This window comes from Squalius cephalus (genome assembly GCF_949319135.1).
Source record: "Squalius cephalus genome assembly, chromosome: 6".
Lineage (NCBI taxonomy): Eukaryota > Metazoa > Chordata > Actinopteri > Cypriniformes > Leuciscidae > Squalius > Squalius cephalus.
The window spans coordinates 16,410,132-16,429,215 of record NC_137127.1 but is presented as its reverse complement, the minus strand read 5'-3'; the positions used below and the strand labels follow the sequence as shown (position 1 = coordinate 16,429,215).

Here is a 19,084-nt window from a genome sequence, read left to right as displayed (position 1 = left end):
TCTCTCTCTCTCTCTCTCTCTCTCTCTCTCTCTCTCTCTCTCTCTCTCTCTCTCTCTCTCTCTCTCTCTCTCTCTCTCTCTCTCTCTCTCCAGGTGTCTGATCCCTCTCTTCTGATTCAGTTAAGCTGCATCTCTAGTTTCCAGAGCTGGATTAGCCATGTTAGGTGTTTGACTTCCTTTCTCTTACATCACTGAGCACCAGAGCGGGTCATATACTGCAGTGATGCTGCTAAAAAGGAAACAAATATGCTACATTTGTACAGTACATTCACAGCTGTAAATACAAGAGGATGAGCCTCTCCTCCCAATTCAGTTAAGCCAATCAATATACAATATTGAACGCAATTTTCTGAATCCCACAGAGAGAGTCAGAGATCAATGTGCAGCAATAAATCAGAGTGCTAAAAGCGCTGCTACTCTATTTTTCATCATGGTGGATTGAAATAAAGCATTATGCCAAGAAAAACCCAACCAGGCTACTTAATCAAGACAACCTTGGACAACCAGCTTAACCCACAAAACAAACGTGGCTAATGCTTGCACCAAGCTAGACCAGTACCAAATCAGAACTAAACCAACCTGGACTAATTTTGTGATCTTAGAATTATAAGGTTCTATCTCCACTTTTGGTCGAAATTGAGTTTTTGACATAATCTGATCCATTAGGTGTTTATTAATGCCTATGTGGTGTTATTTTTGTAAAAAATAAATAATATTTTGTTAGTAGTTATTAATAAAATAAAAAGGTTCCATCTCTCCATTGCCAGTTGGGATGTAAAAACTTGCTCAATATCTCAGAACTACCCTAAACGGAGATAGAACCTTTTCAACCTTATAATTCTAAGCTCACCATTTGACAAATCATCATGGTCTAAATTGGACATTTCAATAAGGATAGACCCTATAACTGAGGTTTACTTCATGCTGGGCAGTGTAGCTAAAGTGTGTACCATTCAAATGTTTTGGGACAGTAATATTTGTATTTATTTTTGAAAGAAAGAGAGAAAGAAAGAAAGAAAGAAAGAAAGAAAGAAAGAAAGAAAGAAAGAAAGAAAGAAAGAAAGAAAGAAAGAAAGAAAAGAAATTAATAGTTTAAGCAAGGATGCATCAAATTTATCAAAAGTGACAGTAAAGACATTTATAATTTTCTATTCTTTAAAGAATCATGAAAAAACAATTGTAGAAAAAAAAATCTATTGTGGTTTCCACAAAAATATTAAGCAGCACAACTGTTTTCAACATGGACAATAGTAAGAATTATTTTCTTGAGTAGCAAATCCTTTCTGAAGGATCATGTGACACTGAAGACTGGAGTAATGATGCTTTGCATCACAGGAATAAATTACATTTGAAAATATATATTAAAACTGAAAACAATTATTTTAAAGTGTTTAATGTTTATTGTATAAACTGTATATTATAATTTTTACTGCAATAATATTTCACAATATCTGTTTTTACTGTATTTCTGTTCAAATAAATGCAGCTTTTGTGAGCATAAGAGACCTCTTTCAAAAACATTAAAACAATCTTACTGACCCCAAACCTTTGATGGGTTCACTTCATACAGTAAAATTCACATTTTAGTATGCTCAGACAGCAATTGTGTGTTTTTTTTTAAATAATGGCTACACATTTTCATTGGCTGATCCTGATGTCATACACATCTATGTGGGTAAATGATCTGGGCAAACACTTCACTTCCATATTCAGAGCATATAAACACTCAGTACATATTTAAAGCCATTCCCCTTCAGTGAATCCAGGATGGATGGTCCATTGGGACGCACCAGTGTGTGTGGTCAGACAGAATGAGCAGGATGTAGATCAATCCTTATTAAAACAGACCCCGAGAGAACACAAACTGGGGCAGTACCGTAAAAAAGCTAGTTGTGAGAGGACTAGTTACGGCTCAGGGAATATAAATGGATGGATTATTACAGCTGAGTAACGCATTATGATATCTGGTGAATCACACAATTAAAGTAATCGCTGTATGTCACAATTCATCAGAGGAAATTTGAATTGATAATTAACCCTGAATCCACACATTTTATTATAAATTCATTCTATAGGAATATTCATTTGTTTTCACATATTCACACGTACTATGAAAGCATTGCGCACTGCATTTGCTCATAGTGTGTGTACAGGAAGGTACCAAATGAGCTGGAACTAAAAGGGGGTTTGGTTCAGAACAATGACCCAGATGAGCTGATCAAACATATGACATCAGCATGGCCCACAGCCAGTTCCCCCCAGGCTAGAGGATGCTTTTACTGCCCTACCAATCATCTGCATCAGTGCTGCTGAGAAGGGGGCTTGTTGGGTTGGACCGAGCAATGCTGGCTTCTGCAAACAAGACAGCAGCAACAATTCATAGCACAGTTCAGATGGATACTACTATGAAAGAGTAAAGAAACAAGTAAAGATTTCTCACGAAGGGACAAAACTGTCATTTCAAAAGGGAAATAGGCTGTTTAGCACAAACAAATTGAAGGCCCAGAAGTACCAAATGAAGACATAACCCCAAGCTTCAGACCCAACCCTGTCAGTCCAAAAAGCAGAAAAAATGCTGAATTTATTGTAAAATGTATTGAAACTAAACAATAAAGCTTTCACCTTATTTGCCATTATAAAAAACAACAAACAAAAAAATGAAAACAAGGCACAAGTTAAATGTGAAAATGTAAAATGGCTGTTCAGTTAAAATGGGCCAATACATAAAGAGAACAACACAGGTAATTTCTGCTGAAATCATTTTATTTTTAACAGTAAATTGATACTATTGTCTTAAGTGTGCCATAGCAACACCATGAATGTATTTCATTAAATAGAAAGTTGAACAAATATTTCATTAAAAAATGAAATTAAAAATTAACTGATCGGTTTGTGTTTCTGTGCATTAGTGTATTTTGTGTGCATGTGTGCAAGTATGTGCTTGTCAAATATTTGTCAAACATTTTGTTAAAGATTAGAACATCTTTGACAATAAAATTGTGTTTAATGTGTTTTAATGTATACACGACGCCGGGATATCAGAATTACGTCGGTTAAAAATAGTTTAAAAAATAGTTTTTTTTTTTAGTCGGTTCACCAAAATGAACCATTCTAAAGAACTGGATCAGAGAAATGAATCGGACCTTCCTGATCTTTCAAATCTTTTCAGCTGGGAAAAGTCTCCTCCGCCACCTGTTGGTGGTGAAGAACATTTACAGTAGGCACCTAATACCATTTAAAACTGTCACTTACTACTACACAAAGAGTACTGTGCCTTTAACCCTCTATTGCACGCATTATTAATTAGACATTGTAAAAAATGTTTTGCATGTTTTTATTACTTAACATGAGCTAAATAACAGATATATATAAAAAAAATCTAAAAAAAAGTTTAAAGGGGGGTCGTTGGTAAATTGTTGCCATATGGCAACAATATGCAATCGTGGAAAGTACCATAAAATCAAAAAAAATGTAAAAAAACTAATTTTATTTAAAACAAGACTCAACAAATCCATCTCATACTAGTGAAATGTTTAAACAAACATTTATACAGTAAAAACATTATATAATTTCAACAGTTATCTGAAATGTCTGGTAATAATAACCAGGAACCTGGAACCTGTCTCACTGAAATACACTATTCATTCGTTTCATTTAATTTAGTCTTTTTTTTTTGCTGTTTCATTTCATTTAATTCTCTTCATGACTTGTGAAAGTCAGTGAAGCAGAGGAAAACTAAACACTTGGAGCACTTGCTTCTTACAATGCCCTTGCATCCTGGCATTTTGCATCTGCCCTTCTCAGATGCATGCAAGGGCCAGTGGTCTGTGCGGTCTCTACGGACAGGATCTGGCGGGACAAAGCTTTGGGGCCCTCTTTTATTTTTCCCCACCACAACAGCTTGTGAAGGTCTAATGTTTTTACCTTTAAAATATAAGCAAAAGTTGTAAACATAGTCTCAGAGTAGTTTCATGCTATGTAAGTCAATGGGACTCCATTAGGTTGAATGCACCAGGACGTTTCCATATTTGCATATAGTTGCCATATGGCAACAAATGTATTTTAGCATATTACAAAAAACTTATAAAATCAAAACTGAATTTAATGTTAAAAAATTAAAGTTTACTTACCCCAGATACTGATTTAATTTTTTTATTTGATGAAAATTTTCTTCAGGAGCCCCAGACAGTGATGTTTGCATGTCAATGTCCATGAGCAAAAAGGACTGGCAAACAGGATATCCTGGTCATGTGACCTCATAAATTGTATTTTCTTAAAAGTTAAAGCCCCCTTTTCACAACTAACTGTAAAAACATAGATTTTATATCACAGCTTTAAAAAAAAATTAAGATAAAGTAATTGTTGCCATATGGCAACGCTATGCAATAGAGGGTTAAGGCACTAGCCTTATATATGTAATTATATTCGTATATGCATGGTTTAGTCAATATAGTTCCCTATTTTTATTTTTATTTTTTTTGCTTTGCTTGCACGTGCCTATCACTTGATTTCATAACAGAGCGTCCCCGATCTGCCGTGCTCGTGCACGCCAGCATCTGCCCCAGCGCTCGTTTCCTGTTAGCAGCAGGTTAAAAACGCCCTCATATAACTATTATATATGTATTTATATTCGTATATGCATGGTTTAGTCAATATAGTTCCTTATTTTTATTTTTTATTTTTTTTTGCTTTGCTTGCACGCGCCTGTCACAGATTTCATAACAGAGCGTCCCCGATCTGCCGGTGCTCGTGCACGCCAGCATCTGCCCCAGCGCTCGTGTCCTGTTAGCAGCAGGTTAAAAACGCCCTCATATAACTATTATATATGTATTTATATTCGTATATGCATGGTTTAGTCAATATAGTTCCTTATTTCATTTTTTATTTATTTTTTTGCTTTGCTTGCACGCGCCTGTCACAGATTTCATAACAGAGCGTTCCCGATCTGCCGGTCACGGTGCTCGTGCACGCCAGCATCTGCCTCAGCTCTCGAGTCTTGTCTGTCAGCAGCAGGTAAGAAACGCACTTACATCTGTTACTGACGTTGTTTTGGGATACTGTCATTAAACGTAAAGTCTGTTTACACATAGACTGACCCGTAGAGACCTGCGACAGTTTATATAAGTGAAAAACCGCATATTTGTTTTGGTTTTATCCTTTAGTTTGGCGTTGCTAACATGGCAGCTAGTCATGCCAACAAGTTACTAACAATCTCTTAAACTACCACAGGCTGCTGAAAGTGACTCGATATGTACGGATAAAGTGAAGCAGAAGTTCAAGCTTATATTCCAAACGGTTTCCTAAAATTGTGTTTTGACATTTATAAAAATAAAAAGGGCTGTAATGCGGCTAATTATCTTAGCATATTTGAATGAGGATGATTTCATGTAATTTTCTGCAGCGTCTTCATCATAAAGTAAAGTCATTAACATCATCAGACAGCAGTAACTGTTAGATGATCAGGATTTATGATAATCTGGGTTTATTTTAAGACTGGGCTTTTGTTTTGAATAACATGCTGACTTTGACCTTGGAGCACAGTATAGTTCACATAGACTGGATTTTTCACAGACTGTGACGACGCGTTTTAACGGTCAACAACATGTGAAATGGGCAAAGGGTCAAATGACCAAGATGAGCAGCTACAAGAAAACAGGCAGTATCTGCTGATTTTTGGACCATACGCGTTTCACTTTCCACATATGGAATAATGAAGACAGAGGCTGTTTCTCAATTCCAAGAACGCAGAGAACGGACTTGTGTTCTCGTGGAGACCGGTCTTGCCAAGCTTCCTTGGAAGAACGAACTCGGAACCGGCCGCAATGACTTCTGGGACACCAGGCGAGTACTAGCTCAAGTCTGCATTCGATGCATCCTCGCTGTGTTCTTGATACCGAGGAATCCTCCTCGGTATCAAGAACACATCCGGGTTCTTTCATGCGTCCTCTGTACTTGCGTTCTTGAGAATTGGGTCTGAACTTCGACGGTTATGATGACGTAAAACGAGAACACAAGGACGCAAGATCGCTGAAGAACGCATATTGAGAAACACCCAGAGTTAGCCATTTATTGGACCTTCTGGCCAATTCGAGTTGGCCTTTCTTGATTATTTTCAAGGACATTGACAAAGGGGAGGGGAACTTCAATATTGATTAGGGACCGTTCGGTATTTATGGAAAGGACCACCGGAGGAAAATAGGGGAGGGTCATGTCTTTTTATTCTTTGTTGAGGGGAGGGTCATCCAACTTTTTTTAGTCTAGGGGAAGGGTCACCCAACTTTTATTCCTGAAAACAGCAACATTTCAAAGTGGCTTGTTTGCTGCATATCTTTTACATGTATCTCCATGTTGCTCTCGCGGTATCAGTCCCCCATCTATATCAGATGGGTCTGACCCAACACAAATCCAGTTTGGCGCTGTTTGACAGTGCGCGCACTTCTGTACGCGCTCAGAAAAAGTGCATCATGTCAGAACTGAACGCCAATGAAATGTTTACCCGGCAAAGCTTTAATGCACGAGCAAATAATGAACTTTTGTGATTGCGAATAAGTGCACAGTGTCCTGTGAGTGTAACTCTACCGCTGCATTAACATGTGTGCTGTGAATGTACGTCGAGTTTTACAGTATTGGGACTGAGGCGCCAGAACTGCAGCTGATAGAATGTGCGCTGTAGCGCGATACTACCATATTTTGTTTCCATCCTTATTTTGTTTCCACAATAATGTTAGTGAGTAAATCTACTGAAACTGCCAGCATAACAGTGGAGTTATGTGTGTGTAAGTGGTGTGTAAGATGTAGGGCTACCACATCTTTAAATTACTTAGTATTATTTAAAAGTTAACATAATAAAATACGTAGACCTACACCAAAAAACTAGTTGAGGATAAATTCGTTAAAATTCCAGCGTTATGGACATGACATTTGCAGTCAAAACTTGAAATATAAATTCTCAGAAAATGCATTTAATACCAATATATTGAAACGTCTGTTAATATATCCATACTCCCTTAATAAAGGAGTCAAGGCATTAGAAAAATATCAGTCTACACATGCGTTTTATATTTAATATGAGGGAAATAGCCTACACATTTGACGTGACACAAAAATCTTTAACTTTTAGGTGGCAAAATATTTTTTAGTAATTCTATGAATTACACTGCGCAAACCAAAAGATGTATACCCACCGGATGAAGAAGGTTCGGCCTCCACAGAACATAAAATATTCGTTTTATTTTATTTTTCGTGTTCGCATTTATGTGAAAAAACAAAACAAAAACAATGTTAAGGGCGTGACATGACTTCTCCAGTTCTCCATTACGGACATGACTGCTCTGAAAGCGACTTTAAAAAAATCACACAGACCTCAAACAGAAAGCACAAAGCCTGTCTTTAAAGTGAATTTCGTTTTTTTATTAATTGTATCTTAATTTTAATCAATGTTTCATCAACCAATTGCCTGGATTTAATAAATAAGAAATATAGTAAATATAGTAGAAAATAGATAATCATGACACGGAGGCACCGGCGAGTGAACTGGACTCTCGTCTCATAAATGAACCGAAACTCAGCGTAAGGTAGGCTACTTGCCTCACAGACCTGAGAAATATATAGAAACCTTGAAATGTCTACTTTTAAACAGAACAATTCAAAACGAAAGAAAACAGACTGCTCTCTTATGTAATCCGTATGAAATGTGCATTTCTCTCTGGCGCGTTCTGCGAAGATCACGACGCATCGTCAACTTCATCTTTGCAGTCGACACAGAAAACACTTGTTTATTAATAAACAATTAAAATGTCTCATTGCTATATTTGACATATTCATAATCATTACTTTTGCTGGTTCTTTGTGACAGCTTTTAGATGCTTTATTGGCAGCGCCACCCACATGTTGAACGCGTCACACCGCATCAGCACCGAAAACATGATTTTTTTCAAAAATCGTGATACGAACCGAATCGTTGGTTTGGTCTATCGTTACAGCCCTAGTAAGATGAGAAAGCAAGAGTTTATGGTTGTAAAAAAATCAAACAATGGCTATCTGAACATCTTTGCCAAGCACAAACCAGTACAGAAGTAGGCTAATCAATAAATTATCGGGGAGGGTCATGCCTTTTTTCACAATCATTTTGGAGGGTCATAGAAAAATTTATTGCTGGCGAAGGGAGGGTCATTTTTGACTACAGATCTCAAAACTCCTCCGGTGGCCCCTTAAATAAAAAACGAACAGTCCCTTACTACATATATTGAGTTTAGGGCATCTAGTACTGTTATTGTCCCCATGGTAAGATATGTATTCATATAAGGTTTTACATGTTATCGGAACACTGGACTTTCTTGAATAGGCTATGTATGCACCAAATTCTGACGATTATTTGTTTATGCAAAAAAAAAAGTTTTCTGTTGATTGGCTCAGGCACCAGGCTGGTTCTTAGTGGGTGGAAATAAATTTTTTTGCATGGATACAAAACTGGATAGATGATCCTCATCTTGACCACATCCCATCATCAAAGCTCTTCAAGATCTTTATGAAAGACTTCAAAATAATTGACATTTGAAGGCAGACCCAACCTAGTGACAGGGACTATTCGTTTTATTTCCACCCGCATAATACACATACAAGAATAGATTATTTCTTGTTATAAAAACGGTTATTTCCAGTCCTTTATCCTGATTGGGCTGTGTTTTATTCACGATAAAACACGGCTATGACCGCTTCACCCTACGGTTCTATGTATCACTGGTAGTGGTTGGGGAGAGATCCCCACTAGTACTTATGGAAGCGCTATATAAATGCCACATTCATTCATTCACCACTACACAACACCGCTAGCAACCACTCTTAGCAACGTAAACATATGTTTGTTCTCAATGATATTGTTCATTGAAGCTTATATATAGAGTTTTGTGAGAGATCGAGTAAGCGAGTGTACCTGCATTTACAGTAGATATAGCACTTTCCTTCAGGTCAGTCCTATGTTCGCAATAAAAAATCAGTTTGAATGTCTGCTGCCATACATTGTCCATTTAACAGTTAAGGAGTTTTCCGTTCCCTGACATGCTATCATTTGTCAGTTTCAACAAGTTTGTCCTTTCAATATAAAAGTCTTCTCTACTGACTGACTCATTCATAAAGACAGTCTTTGCCGCCATCTAATGGTGAAATAATGTAACTTCCGCTGCTGTATACACAGTACAGTACACAGTATAAGGCACTGTGAAAATACCCATTTTTTCGGTGGCCGAGAGAGCTCAACGCAATGCAGCTGAAGAAAACACATGCAATCTTCATCAGTTTCACAACACACGTGTGCTCCAAATACTCACAACACAACCAAATACAGAAACACGCTGCAAAAGTTCACAACACAACCAAATACAGAAACGCCAGTTACACTGTACAAATTTTATACATATACATATATATTTGCAACCGTTACGTTAACAGCATTATATTTCTGTCGTAAGAACAGCTATTCAGCTGATGGACACCATGCTGCGTTGTCATGGGAACATCCCAGGTGAAAATAATAGGTGGTTTGCAGTCACGTGATTGTGATGACGCGCGAAATTCAGATGGAGGGCAGGAAGTGAAGAGTGGAATGGACGACATGGAGTAAATCTTACTGTACTAATGTTACTTTAGACGCTATTACAAGAGAAAAATATAACAAAAAATTTAAACATATGTTGGACGTGATCCTTACGTTATGAAGAGGAGTGATTTTTCAACTGAATTGATTGAAAGATTTGCCTGAATAACGTTACGTTGTAGACGTATCGCCTGCGATAATTAATGCGATATGGCTCAGCTTGTCAGTTAACTACGGCTCTGTGTTGTAAATGCCGCTCCATCTGAAAGCAGGTGATGGCGATTTACTACTAATCAAGGAACTGGCTTTACTGACGAGATGCGCATAACAATCTCATGCGATATAGTGATGGGCAGATCGAGGCTTCGTGAAGCAAGGAAACAGTTGAACCAAATGGGCCATATTGTTTCGAGGTTTCGAATCAATCCGACACCCGTCTCAACGGTGACACCTAGTGGTCACTTGCAGGTGTTGATCTGAAACCTTGACGAGCCATTAAAAAAATGTGTTGTTTTTTTATTATTGTATTTTTCTAATATGTGAAGCTTGTAACCTATAGGCTCCTCATTGTGCATAATGTTATCTTGGTCATGAAAAATGAATATTAAAAGAAATCAAGCCACAATGTCTCACTTTTTTAGAGATTTTTATTCAAAAATATTAATTTCTCTGCTGTGGAAGGACTTAGCCTACTTCTTTTTTTTTACAGATAATTTCTCCAGCCTTTGAAAAAATCCTCTCACAAGGGACACTTGTTGCTGGCATGCAAAGATATTTTTTAGATTTTTTAGGGGATCATGAGTTCTGGGCAAATACGCATCGTTGATGTATTTTTTCACTTCCACTGTGGCATCAGCTGTAGCATTGTGTATCATGGATACGAGTATCAAAAAGTTCCCATAAACACACATCTCACCACTTTATTTGGGGTTTCTAAACGGAAATGCTCCCACACCACAGATGTACGGCATCTCTTCTGAGGAGCCTCCATTTTATCTATCTATCCAAATCTATCTATCTATGTATCTATCTATATGAATCTATCTATGTATCTAGATATGTATCTATAATCTAGATATGTACTGTATCTAGATATGTACCTAGATATGTATCTAGATATAATCTATCTATGTATCTTTATATGTAGCCTATCTATCTATAATCTAGTTGTCTATATATATTTATATCTATGCATCTATTAGGCTAATGTGTCACAATATGTATACTCTGTCTCTAGCCAATCAGTCAATGTGTTGTGTAAATTTAAATGTAAGCCTAAATAGCCTATAACTAATCAAATCGCACTATGTATGTCACTATATCACCAAAAATCCGCTATCTCAAAATCAAACTCCTCTCACAAAAGCCCACGAGGTCAAGATGCGTTGATTTCACTTTTATACAGATGTGCGATTGTGTGGTCTGTTCCCGACCGTGTCAATCAAACGCTGATTCGGCGGACCACACCTGATGAAACACTTAGTGAAACACTTCGAGGCTTCGTTTGGCCATAGTCACGTGACATGGGTGTTTTGAATCACGCTTCGGATCAGTGTTTCGAAACATCTGCGCTTCGGGATCTCGCAAAGCTTCGGAACGACTGTTTCGCGTCAGCCATCCCTAGCGATATATCGCCCAGCCCTACTAGTGCCCACTCCAAAGTCCCACTTCAAGGGCTCTGCCGTCTTCCCTTCAAAGGGAGTAGGGCATAGGGATGCTCACGAGCAATAAGCATGTCCCAGCCGTAGGGCTGTAGTCAACCAAAGAAATGCTTAGTCGACCAAAGTCCTGTCCTGCGCAACGATTAGTCGACTAAAAAAAAAAAAAAAGATGCGATGTTTTGTATTTTGATTGAACACTTATTAAAGGAGTCATAACCTGCAATTTTCACTTTTCCACGAGAATCAATGTATGTTATGATTGCCTAACGATTATACACTGGCCGGGAAGCCGATATTTAAAAGTGAAGCGTTTGTTTACCTCAGGGTAAATAAACCAGCGCGCGTGCACGCGCACTCAAATACGAGATTTTGATTTCAGCCCCGTCTTGACGTCATGACGGGGCAGGATATACCATATATGGACACCGCAAACCTATGCCGCGGGAAGCCCGCCCCTCTCCCCCTCATATTCAGTTCAGTCGAGAAAGATGGAGAAACGAGTACACACCTGAGTTGCTCTGTGGTTGACTGCCACAAACAACATGTAAATGTGTTTTCTCTACCAAAAACGGACCAAACTATCAGGGACCAGTGGATGAAATTCATTTTTAATGACGCTGTCCCAACAACCCTTTCAACTGGCTTATCGTTAGGAGTCTGCGCTAAACATTTCACACAGGAATCATACACAAATTTGGGGCAATATCAGGCGAAGTTGGCCTCGAAGCTCTGTTTGGAAAAAGGTGCAATTCCAACCATCAGAGACTTGCCTGAAATTGAAACGGTAAGACTGAGTTTTTATTGCTCTACTGTGTGTACCAAACAGCAGCTAACTGCTAATGCGGCTATTGTATGCTAGCGGGAGTATTAGCTTCGAGGTAAACATGGGGAATGGCTGCTAACGTTACTTTGCAAACAACAAATGACTGAGATCATCATGAATTCGGCTATTGTATATTGCCGGTCGCGGCCAGGGGTGCGTTTCCCGAAAGCATCGTTGGCCAACTATGGTCGCAAGTTCATCGCAATGTCCATTGAACTCTATTGGTAACGACGGAACTTGCGACCATAGTTGGCCAACGATGCTTTCGGGAAACGCACCCCTGGTCGGGTTCATTCATAACTTGCGCCATGATGTCATTTTGGAATGAAATGCTAAAGCGTTACCTGCGTTGTCAACCCCCCTCCTTCCTGCCACCAATCAACGCGCCCCTCATTTGCATTATTAAAATGACCGTCCACACAGCCAAAATATCGCATCAGATCTCGCGAGACAATAATGCCTTCAGAAATAAGGGTCTGAGGAGCTCTGTGTTTATTTTTTTTCCACTTTTCTTTTTTAGAAGGGCCTGAAAGACTATAATACAGCAGTAGGTATCCAAGGTAATACTAGGTTATGACTCCTTTAAACAATTGTCATAGAGCATTTATAAAACAACAACGAAAAAACGTTTGTTTTTTTTGACACCTGGGATTCCCCGCAAAACGGTTCTCATTCGCGCTTGGTGACACACAATAAGGCCGGCGACACACTGGCTGCTGGCGTGAGAGTCTCAGCTGCGTGGCGTGTCTGTTTTTATTTCGGCTCCCATGTTAACAGGTTGGAGTTTGCACACTGGCTGCGTGAGAAGCGTCTCAGGCGCGGCTCGAGCCATGCGGAAAACGAATGCATGCTAGAAATAGAACCGACGCCTAATAAGTGTTCCAGCAACGGGAGTGTTCTCTGGCTAGAGCGCAGAACAGTGGAGTTTGTATGGACCGAAGTGCATGCCTGAGCTTGTATTGCTGCTGTTGCTTTGACATTGTGGAAAATAGAATAATAGAAACAAAATGTATTAGACTTTTTACCCGTTATTATCAATCTAAATTAATCTCATTTTTAATTTAGGCTAACTTAATTTCGTTTTTCTTTATTTAAATTTTGTTTTTTCTTTATTTAAATTTCGTTTTTCTTTAGGCCTATTTAAATTTCATTTTTCTTTATTTAAATTTTGTTTTTCTTTATTTAAATTTCATTTTTTCTTTATTTAAATTTCGTTTTTCTTTATTTAAATTTCGTTTCTTCTGTATTTAAATTTCGTTTTTTCTTTATTTAAATTTCGTTTTTTTTCTTTATTTAAATTTCGTTTTTCTTTATTTAAATCTACCCTTTACTATGTCAGTAATTTTTTAGTCAGAAAAATATTAGACTACCTTAAAAGTATTGCTTAAGTTAACAGACTGTGTGCGTTTTATATCACTAGTGCAGTGTCCGTTCTCGGAGAATATAAAGCCCTGCTCGCGTGAGGTGCGCCGCTTCCCGCTCGCGCTGTTCTGTAGTTTACTATTAATTCTGAACGTGTCGCGTCTCGCGTGTCTGTCTATATTGAACCAAATGCGACTCTGCTCTCCCTTGTGAAGTCGATTGGATGAACGGTTCTCGAAATAATCAAAATGCAAACGGACAGACAGACAGATAGAGATTACTACCTATATTCCTTACTGAGCGCGAAGCAGCAGTGCAGCCAGCCACAGGTGCGGTTCCCGAACCATTAACTTATTGGACAATACAGATGAATTCATAGCAAAGTCCTATGAACTTTCAGCCCATTTCTCGCGTCTCTCGGTCTTGTTCAATTTGACACAGAGATGATGAAATGCAAAGTTTGAATCATTTTTTAATTAATTTTTGGTACAGGATGGCTCTTTCTGTACTGTCAAGTTTAAGGATCAATTGAAAATTTGATCATATTCAGTGCACCGAAAATGACAGAATCAGCACTGTATAGACACAATGCTATAGATACAGACATGTTAATGAAGCACCTTGCCATTTAAGGTGGAATGAAAGGCGTCAATAGCTATAAGTTGCTGGATTAAGCCTTGTGAGAGCATGTGTTGAAAGGTCAATGTCAGCTTGCCTTGTATCATGGAACATACACATGTTTGTTTTGACGTGCATCAGAATCCACATCTGTGTTTGTTCTTTGACCCTTGATCACATTTCTCAAGACTTTCTCTCAATCCTACTGCTGGAGGCCCCATTGCTACACATGTTTATCTTTGCTATGACGTGAGATTTTTTTTAGATAGGAAAGAATTTCTTATTCATCTGTTATATTATATTAACAAAAATTATATGAATTAAATATATATTAACAAAACATTGCATAAACATGGTAACATTAGGATAGGAACTGTATCTAAAATGTATAAGGATGAATTTAACACTGGAAAAAAATGACATTTATTTCTTTTAATTGTTATTGTTTGTTGGAATCTGACATGTACCAGTGACAGGGTGACACACAGGAAAAGGCATAATTTAGATCAGTTTATTGTTGAATATCAGGTCATCTCAAAGTAAATGTCAATTTTATCAAATACTGTATGTCTAAGGCTTTAATCACCATGAAATCAAAATGAATTTTTTTTTTAACTAATTTTGCAGTATGTATTATACATTTGTCATGCACATCATGTTTTTTTTTAATAATAAATTAAAAAGTTATCAAAATAACTCCTCTTTTTCTGATGAGAGGGATGTTTGGCTCGAGGTCATGGTGCAAAGGACCCTAGGTTGATTTTACTCCAAACCATCCCTTTAAGAGAATGTATTTTAACATAAAAGTCTTACATACTTCACCTTTAATTTTATGTGCAGGGTTACGTTTGAACTTGATCAAGTCTAATGGTGCAACACTTAAATATTTAGCATTTCATAAATTGAAGATTGCAGTCTCCCAGGAGAGAGGGTTTCTTCACCATGGCCTGAAATGGGTCTGTCAGATATGCGCAGTTTAAGAGGAGCAGGGCTTTGAAACGCACTGTTTTAACCGATTCAGACAAATGCAAGGATTCAGGCAATACAGCATGTCGTTCATCCAGAAGATTCGATTTTTCTTGAAGCGGCAGATTTCTAGAATTCACCTGTCTTTGGGCGGATTTCTGTGGCAGCCGAGGACACGTGAGTAAGTTGGAGTCAGCTGTGAAGTTTTAACTGCTGTTGTTTCCACTGTGCTCTTTCTTTAGCTCACCTGCTGTCATGCGTTCCAGAGCGGTCTCCATGGCTGGGGTCACTGCGCACAAGATCAGTAAACGCATCACCTTCTTCACCAGTGACGTCGATGGGACTCCTACGGCTAGCTTTTCACCTGGTCCCCCTAAACCTATATTGCTGTTACTGCCGTGGCTGGGCTCCAGACCGCAAGCCATTGCCAAGTACTGTGAGATTTACTTTCGCACAGGCTTTGATGTGCTCGTAGTGGAAAGCGAAGTGAGAGAGTTCTTGTGGCCCCGTTGGGGGTTGGAGTACGGTGGCCGTGTGCTGGAATTATTAGAAAGCGAGCGCTTCTCACAGCGCCCCCTACTAGTCCATGCTTTCTCCATAGGGGGATATACGTTTTCTCAGGTGCTTGTTCATGTGGCCAAAGATACCCAGCGTTACCAAGGCCTGACAAACAGGATCAGGGGTCAAATCTACGACAGCCTGGTCATAGGATCACTGGACCATATGGCCACCGGTATGTACAGAGATTGCAATGTAAAGTATGTTAATATATAATCCTTTCAGTCTGCACTGCTAACACTTTGGGGTGGATGGTATGATCAGAATCTTGCATCATGTTATGACTATTTTTATATTATGTATATTTTATATTATTTGTGCTGTAAATTCAAGTGGTAATGTTAAACATTCAAACTCTACAGTTGTACAAACAAATCTTTCACTTTTTGACTTGTTTTGGCTTACGTCCTGATCTGCATTTTCACATTACCCCCTTTTTTTTCCATGTATAATAAATGACATAATAGCTACATAAATTCATGGTATCTACTACAATATTACAAATGTATTACAATTTAAAATAACTATTTTCTATTTTTCATTTTAAAATGTAATTTATTCTTGTGATTGTAAAGCTGAATTTTCAGCATCATTACTCCAGTCTTCAGTGTCACATGATCCTTCAAAAATCATTCTAATACTGCATTCGAATAAGCTGATTTGCGCATTATTATGTTTATCATTTTAAAAAAGTTGTGCTGCTTAATATTCTTTTTCTGAATAGAAAGTTCAAAAGAACAGCATTTTTTTTTTTAAATAGAAATCTTTTGTAACATTATAACTGTTAATTTCGTGCATTCTTGTTGAATAAAAGTATTAATTGCTTAAAAAAGGAAATCTAACCAACAATTAAATAAAACAGGGTATCTACGACAACAATACAGTGAATTCTCTATAAAATACACCATCACACCGCCCAGCCCTAGTAGTAAAGTCACACTGTAAATGTGTTTGTGATTTAATACGTCTGTGTAGGAGTGTTGTTCCTGTAGAGCAACTCCCATAACAGATGGTGAACATACAGTATACTGGAGACTTAAAGTTGGCACTATGACCAAATGTGGGGTCATGGACTATATAAATCAGTCAGCCTCTGCTAATAATTATAGGTTACATGATTACTCAGACAGTATCATGTTTTATTGTCAGGTTTGATTTCGAACTTGATTAAAAGCAATATACCTTCTCATATAAATAAAACTTTACATCTTCAAAAATAAAATACATGTACATAATTGTTTATGTAAATTGCAGTGCATAACACTACTGCTTGTAAAAACCTTAAAACATTTTGACTCAATCTGGAGATTAACGGTACTTTTTAAAAATGTAAAGTTGGTACGATTTTTTTTTTAATGTTTTTGAAAGAGGCCTCTTATACTCACCAAGGCTAAAAAAAAAAAAAAACAGTAATATTGTGAAAAATTCTTACAATTTAAAATAAATGTTTTATTATGATATAAAATGTAATTTATTTCTGTAATGGTAAAGCTGAATTTTCAGCATCATCACTCCAGTCTTCAGTGTCACATGATCCTTCAGAAATCATTCTAATATGCTGATTTGCTGCTCAAGAAACATTTATTACCATTATCAATGTTGAAAAAACGTTTTGCTGTGGAAATGGTGATAAATGTTTTTTTTTCAGGATTCTATGATGAGTAGAGAACAGCATTTATTTGAAATAGAAATCTTTTTTAACAAAATAAATGTTTAACAAATAAATCTTTACTGTCACTTTTGATCAATTTAATGTGAGTGACCCCAAACTTTTGAACAGTATTTGTATGTCTGTGTCTGTATATTTATCTGCCTACCACATAGCAACACTAGAAACCTTGTAGCTTTCAAACATCAAATTTCTTTTCAAACGCCTCAAGTTTTCAAACTACACAAGGCCTAAAAAACTTCAGATAGAAATTTATCCTGATGAACTAGAATTAGTTGTCCCTGAAATCTTTTGCTTTGATTATTTTGGGTTTGTTGTTTGTTTTCCAGGTCTGGGTAAAACCATATTTCCCCGGATGGAGGGTCTTGTGAGAACGGCTGGCCTTCTGTACTTCCATGTCTTTAAACACCAGACGGTTGACTACTTGAACTCGGCGATCAGCATTTTCTGGAACAATAATGTGATGGCGCCTGCTCTCTTCTTTTACTCTGAGAACGATGTAATGTGCGATTACAAGAGCTTGGAGAAGGCGGTGGAGTTATGGAGGAATCGAGGCCTATCTGTCGAGATCAAGAAGTGGAAAGAGTCTATTCATGCAGGTCATCTGCGCACACATCCTCAGGAATACCTGGCCACCCTAGAGAACTTTGTGATGTCTCTCAACATGGTGCCTCTAAAGGCCAAAATGTAAACTCTGAACGGCCATCACCTGTCTCATCAAACATTAGAAATTGCCTGAAGTGCCTGGTTTGACTGTTCTAGGTCGCAAATGTGTAATACTACATACAATCTATTGATATGTTGCAATACTATGTGAAGCTCCTGTACTTCCGACCTCAAAATGACTATCTTGAAATACACAACTGTATATTATTATTTTGCTGTAGATATTTGAGATAAACAGTGAAAGGTTTAAGAGACCTTTTGCATGTAATGAGTCGTAGCTTATATGACGACTTGACTTAACTTTTAACATCTATAGTATGTTCATTTGAATACACTGACTGTCCATCTTGGACCATTGATCTGTTTGCTTCAAAGGGAAACAGCCTGCTCTTTCAGTTTTCTTTGACTAATTATTTGTATTCAAATGAAGAAATGACCTAGCTATATCAAATCTGAATAACAAGTATAATATACCATTTGACACAATCCTGGTAAACCTATGCATTGTTGTTTTTCTAGCAAAGACACGTGAATAATATAAAGGTTGTGTTCAGGTACCTAAACTGAAAATACAGTGAATACAAGTAAAGTTGGACACTTAGGTTTTTGTGCTACACATTTCTGTACTTTTACACTGTATAATGTAATGGAGATATGTACCTATTTAAAATTATATTGTGCGCAGGCCTTAGCCATTTGGCATATTTTAAAGCAATGCCCATGTCAAAATGGCCTGCTTACCTGTATTCACCTTGTTTATCAGTGCAAAAATTAAGGTTTTTACTTTTTTTGTTTAAAATCAAATAAATCAATCATTCTGATTAATAATGTGTGTGTGTGTGTGTGTGTGTGTGTGTGTGTGTGTGTGTGTGTGTTTTTTTGTTTAGTGTAGAAGTCTCACAAAAGGTTTGTTTAAGGTGAAACATAATACACAGGCTGCATCTGAAATCACATACTTCCCTACTACAGTATAGCTGAAAAACAGGATATGACAAAAGTTACACAGTAATTCACAGTACTCAATCCGGGGAGTTCATGAAGTGTGCATATGATGGAGACTTTACTATCCCATGAGCCCATGGGAGAGAATTTATGAATGGCACTGAAGCGATGATTATTATGATAATTTAGACCCATCTGACCTGAGTTAGAGCAGGGTGTCCAATCCT

The 19,084-nt window shown here is 37.5% G+C and overlaps 1 protein-coding gene across 3 annotated transcripts; it reads left to right on the top strand.

Annotated features, from left to right (window-relative positions):
- The first annotated feature begins 4,456 nt into the window (after positions 1 to 4,456).
- On the top strand, positions 4,457 to 18,739 carry LOC307160578 (transmembrane protein 53). 3 transcript variants are annotated; one of them, XM_079874745.1, is made up of 5 exons: positions 4,536 to 4,588; positions 4,714 to 4,795; positions 4,922 to 5,013; positions 15,265 to 15,755; positions 17,579 to 18,739. In XM_079874745.1, exons 4-5 carry the CDS (start codon positions 15,278 to 15,280, stop codon positions 17,938 to 17,940), a joined length of 840 nt encoding a protein of 279 aa, XP_079730871.1. In that variant the 5' UTR covers positions 4,536 to 4,588; positions 4,714 to 4,795; positions 4,922 to 5,013; positions 15,265 to 15,277; the 3' UTR covers positions 17,941 to 18,739. The 3 variants fall into 3 exon arrangements, with proteins under 3 accessions (XP_079730872.1, XP_079730871.1, XP_079730870.1); XM_079874746.1 differs by lacking the exon at positions 4,922 to 5,013 and having other exon boundaries at positions 4,457 to 4,588; XM_079874744.1 differs by lacking the exon at positions 4,536 to 4,588 and having other exon boundaries at positions 4,619 to 4,795.
- Positions 18,740 to 19,084: the final 345 nt, after the last annotated feature.